The following is a 12793-nucleotide window of genomic DNA, read 5'->3' as shown; positions in this document are numbered from 1 at the left end:
AGGGAGGCTAATACGTGTTACTGTTCAGGAGAAAATTGAGTTTCAACAGGGGCTGAGATGCAGCCGCAAAAATTAGTTTACAAGTACAAACGCTCGCCTGATGAAGAACTCCTTAACTGCATTTAGTTTTTAATATTCTCAAGTTAAGATTTGTCATGAAGAGCATGTCAGCCATCTGTTTTGTTCTGTTGTTACTTGAAGCAATTTATTTAAGAAAAAAAACAAACATTGTGGAACACTTACATCCTTTTTATTAAAGCTATAAGCCTGGATCATGTCATGGTTGATTTCAAAACAGCTGCAAGGCAATGTTTCACCAAAGACACATCCCAGTACATCACAGAGCCTCGTGGCTTATTGCTTAAATTAGGACCACAAACGCTACCAGCTTTTTAATTTTGGACTGTCTATTACTAAAGTTTACACTGATTGCTGTTTGTGTGCTTTTTTCTCCCAAGGATGCATATTCCACCGCATGAAAAGTAATTTGCTGAAACAGTAAGGTGACATCTTTAAATTGCTTGTTTTTTCTTTTCCAAACAAATTAAACCGAAGATATTCATTTTACTATCCTATAAGACAAAGAAAAGCAGCAAATCCTCACAACTGAGAATCTGGAACCATGGCATTTATTTGAGAAAGTACTTAAAGGTCCCATATAATGCTAATTTTCATGTTCATACTTGTATTTTATGTTTCTACTAGAACATGCTGTAATGTTAAAAAAAACTTTATTTTCCTCGTGCTGTCTGTCTGAATTTGCCTGTATTTGCCTTCTGTCTGAAACACTCCGTTTTAGCTCATTTCAACGGAATTGCAACGGAATTTGCTAAATAGAATAGTTAGTATGGAATTTTGGACGCAACCTGGGACACATTTAGGATTAATGTTTACATTTAAAACTAGATATATTGTATATTTGTGACATCACAAAATGACAGAAATCCTTGCAGCTTGTTTAAAAGGCAGAGTTTCTGTATACGAGCTGTGTGTATTTCTCCATGGATTGAGTGTTTCAATTATGTTACAATATTTATACAGCACTTAAACCTGCTTTATAATGAAAAAGACATCAAATATCACTTTTTACAATATGGGACCTTTAAACAATGAATTAATCATCAAAACAGTCGCAGATTGATTTTCTGTCAATCGACTGATGGAATTATTGTAACGGATGCATGACTAAGACATAACTGAGTAAACTGTAGTCACTAACAGAACGTGGTTGAAAGCTCTGAACAAAAAACAAGTAAGTGCAGCTTGAGTTGAGATTATTATGTCAAAATGATATAGGATTCTTACATTATATGATGCTGATAAATGTATGACCCACTAGTTATGCACATTAGAAATAATATGAGTAAAGAGATGGTAGGCAGAATGTTTTTGGCATCATTAGCAAAAAAAACATAACTGTTTAGCATATTGTAATTCAAGTGTTCTGAGAGATAACTAGACTTCATGGCTCTGTTTTCAGGCTAAAAAAAATCTAGCCTGTGACGGGAGACTTTGACCAATCACAGGTCATTTCAGAGAGAGAGAGCATTCCTATTGGCTGTTCATTCAATGATGCAGCTGTCAATCACTCATGAACTCCAATCAAACGGTCAAACTAGGCAGCGCTTTATGACCCGGCAGCCATGTTGAGATCAAGACCCCAACAAGAGCGACGGTCGTCGATCCCGACTTTTGTAGTGGTCAAACGGCGATACTGCAACTTCTGTGTCAGTCACGTGATGCATTGGGTTCAAAAAGACTTTTTCCCCATAGACTTACGTTGGGAAAGAGACCTTAGCGGATAATTTTTTTTAGGTGAATCAACTTCCCAGTACGAACACCTAAATAGCCCTTATTTAAAAAATTACATTTCTAAAGTTGTAAAATGAACTAATAGCCAAATCCAGAGTTATTTCCCATACTCCGTTCATGTGAATGAGACCCAGATCGCGGCTGGAGCGCAAGCCTTGACGACGGCGTGACGTTGGGACCCCGTGACCGAGTCATGTGACCAAGCGGACGCTACTGCGAATGTACCACGTGCCCAAGATGCGGGTACTTTTCCAGAAGGAAGTCGAGCCATTTAGGCTTCATGCGCCACTGAGCAACTTTCATAGGAATGAACGGGGCCCCGCCTCCAACGCTGTATCCAAGCTCTCTTATTACATCCATGGTTGAGCTAAGTTGAGGAAATACCAAGCACAGCCCACCAGCCAGAGCAAACTTCCTCATTTTACAGCTAAACAGTACACTACAAGATGTTTCTGAAAACATTTGAGGAGAGAAATAGGCATTAAAGTTACAGAATATTGATTCTGACAGATGCTATTAGGAGCACCGCAGGACATTGGAGGACACAGAGACACATTATTGTTTTCAGATTACCTGTCTCATGCACTACTGTCAGGATATAGTGACCGTTTTATAAAAATAACTTTTTTTTTAATCATATTTGCTCCGATCTTGCTTGCTGCTTAAACGTTATGTTGTTATTTGCATTGTTTGTGATGTTTTATTGTTTTTTTCACCCTCTACACATAAGGGGAAGTATCCTGGGTCTACGAGTCTGCACGATTAATCAAAGGGGCATCTTGTCGTCTCACCTGACAGACCAAGACAGAAAAACTGAAAAGAATTCAGAAACTGTTCAGGTTAATTGCACTTGATCAGTGAGAATCCGGAGTCAGGATCTGGAGTATTGTCAACCACACACTAATGTTTTGCAGTGTGTGGTACGGGGGTAGGTAGTGCAGCCTGGAGGAATCGTGCAAGGATGCCCACGAGGCTGTGCGGGGCTTTGAAAAGGTAGGCATTTTGGAGAGGAAGCAGATGGCCCACATTAAAAGCAAAGGGCCCTTGTGACTGTCTTGAATGGCCCTGCAGAGAACTGGGTAATTAAATGAGAAATTTAATCAGATTCCTCAAATTAAATGTCCAGCTGGATAGTTCTGCAAGAACACCACTGACTACACATTTACCTAGGGGAGTGTCACCACCGGTGGATGCATAATTCTCTAATCAGCACCCACACACACATACACCATGATAGTCCAGGTGATGATTACTGCTAAAGTATTCCATTCACAGTTCTGCCAGCAGGAGGCAAAGGGACATCACTGTGGTGGCCACAGGAGGGTCGTTTTAATAATGGGGCCTGGGAGGAAGCAACAAAACAGCATGGATGCATGGGGGGATGGACTCAGTGGAGACTATGTTCTCTGTTATTTTTAAACAATCCTCTGACATTTTTCCATCATGTTTGATGCAACATGTTTGATGCAACATGTTTTTGATGCAACATATAAAAAGAGGCCAGTCTGGAGTTGACACCAGGCATGATTTCTGGAGTCTTCTAGCACCAGAGACAGAAAGCAGACTCTGAGTCCGTTTCGACTCATTTTGCATTCAGCAAATCCAAGAACCGCCTTCCTCTCCTTGGCTCCCTCCCTCCCTTCCTTTCTCCCTCCCTTCCTCCTCTGCTCCCTCCCTCCCTCGCTGCTGGCTGCCTCTCTCTCACACGCAGCCCGTCCTGTAGATGGGACCAGCAGCCTGCAGATCTCCATGCATGCCTGACCGCTAGTCCACTTCCTGGATGGGAAGAATGGGGACATTTTCCAGCAGCACCACTTCTTTTTTCTTCTTCGCTATTGTGCACACTGCCCTTCTTCGTCTCGCCGACCGACGCCGCGGATAATCACTTCATAATGACCACGTGTAATCAATATTATTCGACCACTTCTTTTCTTGTGTTGCTGTAGTTAAAAGACAGATCGATTGATCGCCGATGGTTGCCCCCCCTCCTCATCCTCATCCTCACTACGGGAATGTCGCTATCTGGAAGCCCGCTACAGGCACACGGTGGAGGAGTCCCGCACATTGTGAACTGTTTGTTCGTGTCGTGTTATTCCTCGGAGCTCCAGAAAGCAGCAGCAGCCTCTGCTCGGACTGGAGGCGAATAGATTTGTGTTTTTAAGAAGAGCAACTCCGCTAAAGCCGAGCCCGCTGAGCAGGACTTTGATGCCTCCGTGGCTGCTGTGAGCAACTTCTGCTCCGTGTGTGATTCATTTTGTAAAAGAAGAGGACTGAAAAACTTTGTCACCCGTTGCCTTCCTTCTTGTTGCTCTCGATGAGTAGATGAGTAGTCTTCTAACATGCGGAGAATACGGGAACCGAGTTACTGGTGGATTTTATCCTTCATGGTTTTAACCTTGCTGCCCGAACACAAAGACTGTCATCCCGGTAAGTACTCACCAACAACACCAGCCCCACCGGGCTAGCTTTCCGTTCCTGTAGCAGAACTACACAGAGTCCACAGTGTTGCGTTTATCCGTATTAATAAAGAGTAAAAGACACTTTTGGTTGTCGAATAACGACGTTTTGTGTCAGCGGCACCGTTTAGCCTGAGTTCCTCTAACGGTTACCCGTTACTAACGTTACAGGGCCGAGTTCTAACGGTTAACGGTTCTGTTAGAGACGTTAGAGCCGTTAGCCTCCGTGATGTGGGTGCATGGTATTGATTATATGGCGCTAACTATCCCCTGCTTTTAACGCTAAATATGAATAATTAGTCCTGCTAAACAACTCCTTTACATGTTAGCTGTTCATACAACATGGTGTCTCAACAATTCATCAGGAAATGTGGCTCATATATAACATTCCTGTCTGTAAAGGCACTCAGAGGATTTGAGTTACTTTCTCTCCTGTTGGAATTATTGTTGGTCTTTCTCTTGTCAATCTGTCAAAAACCTGTAGTTTTTAGTTGTTTATAAAGGTGTTGCAAGTTTTTATATTCCATGTTTTTCCTGTAGCTGTGTTGGAGGTGGAGGTATTAATCTGTGTGTCTGCCTGCTGTCATGTTGCGTAGGTAGAGACGGGGATGAGGGAGATAGTTAGCGCTGTTGGCTCGTGGATGGATGTGGATGTATGAGAGGTGATTAATGCCACCAGAGCACAAATATATAATCCCAGGAATAGTCCAGGCTTCAGCAACCAGTTGTGAGATGACCGCTGTTACACCCAGATTTGTGACCCCATGTACTATTGATTTCATACTAAGGTTTTGGACATACTAAAATATCTCACATCCAGTTATAGCATACTAAATAGCATGTTAGTATGGAATTTCGGACACAACCCCAGTTTCAGATGACCGATGTTACACCCAGATTTGTGAATCATCAGATTCTGTGCCACTAGAGGTTTAACTAGCCGATTTTAATGGTGCCTTCAAATGAAACGTGTGATGTTTACAACATGGGGAGTCGTGTCCACAATATGCTTGGCGTTCAAGTGGTTAAGTTGTGAGAACACCGTTTGCGGCAATGTTACTGTGGGCATCTAGAAGCCACAAAGGTTATAACAATTTAGCAAACTAGCAAGCAGGTAACATAACGCACAGGCATAATGACGAAAGATGAACCCGTTGGAAATATCAACGTTTTCCTCAGCCATATTATTAAATTACCAAGAAAAATGACTAAAATTACAATATATTCACTTATTATGCACCGATGAATTAACTTCCGTGGCCTCCACCATTTCTGACTATGTCAAACAAACACGTCACAACTCGTGAACTCTGAGCTTTCAGAAAATTTCCGCTTACGATGTGGTGAATACCATAAGAGGGGGGGTGTTCATATGAACTCTTTTCGTGAACACGGTAAACACGACCCCATTTGAAGGCACCAATAGTCCTGGAATATCGGCTTCAGCACCAGTTTGAGATGACCGCTGTTACACCCAGATTTGTGACCCATCAGATTCTGTGCCACTAGAGATTTAACTAGACGATTTAATGGTGCCTTAAAATGAAACTTGTGAGCTTGTGTTTACAACATGGGAAGTCGTGTTCACAATATGCTTGGCGTTCAAGTGGTTAAGTCGTGAGAACACCGTTTGCGGCAATGTTACTGTCGGCATCTAGGAGCCACAGAGGCCAACAATTTAGCAAACTAGCAAGGAAATGCAAAGGCATAATGACAAAAGATGAGCACGTTGGAAATATCAACATTTTCCTCAGACATATTATAAAATTACCAAGAAAAACAATATATGACTTAAAATTACAATATATTCACTTATTATGCACCGATAAATGAACTTCCAAGGCCTCCGCCATTTCTGACAACGTCAAACAAACACGTCACAACTCGTGAATTTGGCGCTTTCAGAAACTTTCCACTTACGATGTCGTGAACACCACAAGAGGGGAGCGTTCATATGAACTCTTCTCGTGAACACGCTAGACACGACCCCATTTGAAGGCACCAATAGTCCTGGAATATCGGCTTCAGTGGCCTACCAGGCTGCGTCCCAAATCGCATGCTATGCACTACATACTCAATTTGTTTACTATCATTCAACATACTTTTGTGTGCACAAACAGTAGTATGTATCTTTTCGTACGCACTGAGCAGTGATTTACATCGTTACTTCCTGAGAGCCTCCTTGCAGATTGTAGATGTGTAACCATGGTAACCCGTGCAAACCTCATGTGACCAAAACGACGGTTTGTGAGAAGCAAAGTCTGAATTAATTTAAAATATATATTACTCCTAGCAAAGTGAAATCTTATACTTACAGTTAAATTGAAGTGTTATTGATGTTACAGAGCTGACCGCCAACGTCCGTTATGAACGTTGTTGTCAGTACTGCATTGCATTGTGGGATATTTATGCCGCCGTTGTGTCCAGCGTTGCATACTGTAATATTTCACCGTAAATAGTATGCAATACATGTACTATTTGTTTCATACTAAGGTTTTGGACATACTTAAATATCTCACATACAGTTATAGCATACTATATAGTATGTTGATATGGAATTTCGGACACATCCCCAGTTTGAGATGACCGGTGTTGCACCCAGATATGTGACCCATCAGATTCTGTGCCACTAGAGATTTAACTATTAAAGATTGATGGGTTGGTTGCAGGGTCTGAAATTAACTTGTTCCCCTGCCTGCCACTGTGGCTTTGTCTGCCACTCAGAAACTTTATCTGCCACTTTTGAAATCTCTGCACTAAATGAAGGAATAACATTTTAGATCTGATGTCATTCAATGTTCCAATATATTTTACACAAAAACATTATATACATGGTAAATTACAGTGTTCGAAATTACACCGTAGCTTCTGGGGGAGCCCTATTTTCCGGGGCAGGGAGGGTACTGCACACAGTACTGTACTGTACTTTGTTATCGTCATCTATAGTGGTTGTTTGCATAAAAACACACAATTCAAATGATTATGATTATTTAAATACTTGCTTTGATTAAAAATATCTTGTCACGCTGCTTAGAGCAAGTGTTAGGAAGTTAAACAGGTCATAATTCCCTCTCTAATATCTAATTTATATCCCTGTGAAAACATCTCCTTCAAACTACTGGATTTATTCAAGTTTCTCCCCAAAAACTTAATTTTACGAGATTACATTTGAACACATCATGATAACTTTTTAATTTACCTTCGCCCAATAGTCATTTTTCCTGAGCAGCATTTTGAACGCCAAATAATAATAACTCACCTCCGTTAATGTTTGTAGCTCTGATATTTGGCCAAGCCGGACTGTGCTGTCCACCGGCTGCTAACAGGTAACGTTACTTAATCTCCTCCTGCTGATTTCAACACAGGTTTGATGTTCACAGTGAAGCTTAATCAGGGAAAAAAGTAGGGTGCATCACCTCAGGTTTATTAGTTATGACTCCATGCTTTTGAGCGCTTCTTTTTCTCTCCGCCGTGCCTCCAGTCCCAAACAAACTGAAACATGATACAGCATGCGTATACGTCATTGTGCATGCGTAACCATGGGAAAGCATTAATACAGAGGAATCGATAGTCACAGAAGCATGAAATGCCAAGGAATCAGACAAGTAAGAACCCGTTCTTAACGGGAACTGGTTCTCTATTCCCATCTGTAGAGTTTTCCCTGTCTGACTAAGTGGTGGATGGCCTGCTGATTTTACCGGCCACTGGCAACAATTTACCCGCATTTGGCGGGTTGGCGGGTGCCAATTTCTGACCCTGGTTGGTTGAATGTTAACAGGTGAAGTACAGGTGTTGTACAGCCAGAGCTTAACACTGCTGGACACCAGTTTTTATCACAGCAGCTATCCAAATATATGACTCACCCTATGGTCATATTTTCATAGGTGTTAACATCACCACCTTGGATAATAGCTATGATAATACAGTACGTGACCATGTTAAAAAAATCTCTTATATATATATAGGAAAAATTTCCATCAGGCTCCAATTTTTTTTGTGTTTGGATATGCAGTCCAATACTTGAATTTTGATACCTATAATGATATTTGAGAGTTAGAAAATCATCATCAAATAATCATATATCGGCCAATATGACATCATGACACCTAAATATAACCTATAAACATTTTTCTTTTTACTTTTAGTACATACTGCAGTTGCCCTTAGAGTGTACGTCCTGTTGAATGCAGTATGCATACGATTGGGACATACTATTTAGTCATAACATTGCGCCTTGAACTTTGACCCTCTTGCTCATATATCCGCTGCGCAAAGCATTGTGGGTCAGAATATGCTGCTAACACGCTGTCTCGCATAAAGCAAAATACGACTGGATGTAGTAGGACATCCTGGTATTTTTGGCATACTGCATTTGACATACTATGTATTGGGACATACCAAATCTTTCTGGCATACTAAATGTATGGTAATATGGAACGCACAGCACATTTCTGTTAAGGATCCATTACATATGGTTATTAAAGATTTGCAAAAAAGATAGGCTATCTACTGAGATATTTTACACTTCAAAAATAAATGTGTTAGTGCTCTCTGGTGGACAAACTGTGTAGTATTACTACAAACATGTTTGGGATTTCTGCACTTGAAATTATTGCATGTCAGCAAACATACACGCTAATACATAGGGATGCACCGATACCAGATATTGGACCGATACTGATTCAAATAGCTGGATCGGGTATTGTGACAATGGGGCCGATCTGTTCAATTCTTTTCTATGTTTATATACTATATACATTATAGACTGGAATTTAAATTTCTGTTTAAGTTTTGAGCAATTTGTTGCTGCATTAAAAAAAAAAGTTAAGTTTTTAGCGGTTAGCAGTTTAGCAGTTTTGAAGATTTTTTACCAAGTTGTTGGTATACGATTTATTGTCTTAATAATAAATAACAATTCAGTAAATGTACATCTATGTATTTATTTCTTACATTTTGTTTTGCAAAGTTAAGAAAGCAATGTTTAAGTCGAGCATGATGTTGCCTTACGTATAAAAGATTGATCCCAGTCACCTCCACACAGTGAAGCATACGTCTTATTAATTAAACACTAGTATCGGATCAGTACTCGATATCGGCCGATACCCAAAGCTCATATAGGTATCGGGACTGAAAAAGTCAGATTGGTGCATCCGTACTAATAAATATGTGATAATCTAATATCATCCCAAGTATATTGGATGTTTTGATTTCGTGGCACCAATCATCCCCCATAGTAAAGTCACAGTGATGTAACACAGGAGAATGGTTCCTCTCTGAGTCACCCCCCCCCACCCCTCCACTCTGCCCCAAAACCCCTAGTTTTCTGCTTCCACGTCCTTAGTTTGCAGCTTTATTGACTAGTAGCCTTCCAGGCCCCTAACACGTCTGAGTTTTCTCATATGGCATGTCTCACCAGACCTCTGACACGCAGCAGACTGGCAATACAGGCTGACGGGCAGACCAGCTCGAAGGTGGCGGAGGATAAATCCAATTTAACTACTTGTACACTGTCACGTAACCGTATTCATCTACCGCCTAGGCCGGGTTGACCTAAATCCTAATAATATAAATATAGAGTTTACATCATAGACGGTATTACCAAACCGGTGCTAGTTAACATGAAAATAAAAGATTTGAAAGGGAGGGGGATTATTTTCTTTCTAAAAATCAATGCGTACCGGCTTTAAAGACATAGCTGTCGATGAAATTGGCCTGACATCTTAGAGAATTTTGTCTTACGTGTATGTAGAGGCAATAAACAGTCATATAAAAATGATCAGCCGTGTTTAAAAAAGCAGTCTTCCATGTCTTTTCTCACTAACACAAACATCTCTAGGGTGTTTCCCCCCAAAATTTCACTCCCTACAATAACATGGAGATAAAAACAAATCTGTAAGAGGAACATCAGGAGTTGTGGTTAGGTGGAAAACTGTAGTTATGTTTGTTTTAAAGTTGTGTGGGTGGAACTGCAGCTCCATAGTCAAAGTGAGAAGCATAGCTTGTCATTAATTATAGAAATTCTCCTGATTGCATCACTTAAGTAATGAGGAAATGATTGCATGTTATGTGAATACGGTTTATACAAAAATGGATAAAGGCGTGAAAGCCTCGCGATACATCTGGGGAATAATTGGTAACATAGAGAAGATCCTTTTAATGAACAGGATTCTGGGAATTTCAATAAGAAACAATTACTGCTGATTGACAGACGTAATGGGCCATTTTCGCCCGTGTGTACTGCACATTATAGGGATGTCCTTTTCAAATAACACCATCACTGTCCACTCGCGAGTAGTATGTTAGTGAGCAAACATGCTATTAATGTTATTAATGAGGTCCTGATGTACTGCTGTGCCAGCAGGATGCCAGCTGTCTGGACATCACTGATGTTGGCAACGGCATCATTATCATCAAGGTCCTCCTCCACCTTCTCTGGATAATTGGTTTCGATATGTACAGTACTGACACAACATCTCAAAAGTAACTTTCTCTCCCTGGTTTTAAAATAGCATCAGTAACATATGCTGCTCAGTCTCTGGATGGTGGACGGGGCTCAGCACGCTGTTATCTGTTGTCTCCTCACCAGCTGCCTGTGCCACCCACTAAATGGTCCAATGGGGAAACACTGCAACTGTAATCACTTTTCAGTCGTGCAGATGATTCGCTGTTTATCTTTTTGCCAGTGATACTCACCCTGTGCTTACCGCTTTCGAAATATAATGACCAGCGTATCTACGTGTCTAATTACAGTGGATAAACTTTAAAACAACAATACAATTTCATTATTAAGAACAGTTAGTGTTCGTATTGTATGATGGTGGTTAAGCAGTGATCACTATTGTGGTCATTGCTGTGGTTTCATTTCATTTGAATGAAGATCCGAAATGAGCAACATTGTATTATTCCTCCATAAATTGTGATTACTGATAACATAAAACCAGTTTTGTTTATGCTATAAAAAAATAGGACAATTATGTTAAATGAATGGTATTTTAAGTACCCTAAAGGTAAGTGAAAACAGTATTTTTTTAGTGCAGAGAAGACTGACGGGAAAAAATGAAAGTTTTACAAACGCTAGCAGAATATTTTAAAGTTTGAAATGATTTTTTAGCACGTAGTAGAGTGTGAATTATTTCTTTTGGGTTCAGTGTTAATGTTGCAGACTGTTCCCAGGTGTAGCCAGGGCGGGTGTAAGTAAATATTTGCGACCTTGTATTAGTTTCAAAATTTATGATTCATTCAGTCACTTTTTCAAAACATATTTCATGTCTGATTTTTGGCGGCTTGAACATATTTGGGCATTTTTTTTAAAAGGGATGCTTGCCCTGTGTACTAGATATAACGTTGCTGTGTGCTCTGACACCTAAGAGTCATCTTAAGCACTCAGAAATCAAATTAATAGACACTGTTTATATTTTCATAATATGAAAGGCTCCTTGATAATGATAAAAATGCAGAGTGTTGGCAGTGAGAGGCTGTGTTGCTTCTTAAGGGTGCCCTGTAGAGTTTTCTTGTAAACAAATAAAAGTTATGTTTTTTTTACATTCAGGGTTATTTATCAAAAGGCATTATGTGTGTCCTTGAGGTCTAACAAACATATTGAATGGGTTTTCTTCCTCATAAAATATTTGCAGAGCAGATTTAAAAAAATGTTTTTTTTTTAAATCCCACACTGGATACATCTGGATTGTAGCTATAAGTGATCTTACCCTACGAGGACCCCCTCGTAAAAAACATTGGTTCATAGCACTGCTAGCGGTTAGAAACTCAACAGGGGTACCTTTTAAAATCTGCTGGATGAAGACTGACCTAGGGCTGAAACTGTCCATTATTTTCATTGTTGATTAATCTGTTGATTATTTTCTCTATTAATTGATTAGTTGATTGGTCTATACAACTATAGGGATGCACCGATACCGGATATCGAGCCGATACTGATTCAAATAGCTGGATCGGGTATCGTGACAATGGGGTCAATCTATTCAATTCAGTTCTAGGTTTATATACTATATACACATTATATACTGGAATTTGAATCCCTGTTTAAGTTTTGACCAATTTGTTGCTGCATTAAAAAGGTTTACACTTGAATTGTAATTCCGTTATATTTTGATGAGTCGCTGGTGTACAATTTATTATTTTAATAATAAAAAACAATTCAATACATTTATATCTATGTATTTATTTGTTACATTCTGTTTCACAAAGTTAGGAAAGATATGTTTTAAGTCAAGCCTGATGTTGCCTTACACATAAAAGAGTGATCCCAGTCACTTCCACACAGTGAGCCATACAGCGTATTAATTAAACACTGGTTTTGGATCAGTACTCGGCCGATACCCAAAGCCCAGGTATCGCTATTGGTATCAGGACTGAAAAAGTCGGATCGGTGCATCCCTATACACAATGTCAGAAAATGGTGAAAAATGTAGATCAGTGTTTCCCTCGAAAGAATAAAGAAACCAGAAAATATTCACATTTAAGAAGTTGGAATCAGAATTTTTACTTTTTTATCTTAAAAAATT

The 12793-nt window shown here is 39.8% G+C and overlaps 1 protein-coding gene across 2 annotated transcripts in view; it reads left to right on the top strand.

Annotated features, from left to right (window-relative positions):
* The first annotated feature begins 3130 nt into the window (after positions 1–3130).
* ca16b (carbonic anhydrase XVI b) overlaps positions 3131–12793 on the top strand; it is a 138586-nt gene continuing 128923 nt past the window's right edge. The window contains exon 1 of one of the 2 annotated variants that reach the window (XM_037763378.1): positions 3131–4239. In XM_037763378.1, coding sequence (XP_037619306.1) covers positions 4152–4239 — 88 coding nt within the window. In that variant the 5' untranslated portion in view covers positions 3131–4151. The remainder of the gene's footprint in view (positions 4240–12793) is intronic. The other variant, XM_037763370.1, reaches the window with a different exon arrangement.

Source organism: Sebastes umbrosus, chromosome 1 (genome assembly GCF_015220745.1).
Source record: "Sebastes umbrosus isolate fSebUmb1 chromosome 1, fSebUmb1.pri, whole genome shotgun sequence".
In the NCBI taxonomy this organism is placed as follows: Eukaryota; Metazoa; Chordata; class Actinopteri; order Perciformes; family Sebastidae; genus Sebastes; species Sebastes umbrosus.
Note: the sequence above shows the minus strand (reverse complement) of the source record. Positions and strands in the feature narration are given on the sequence as shown.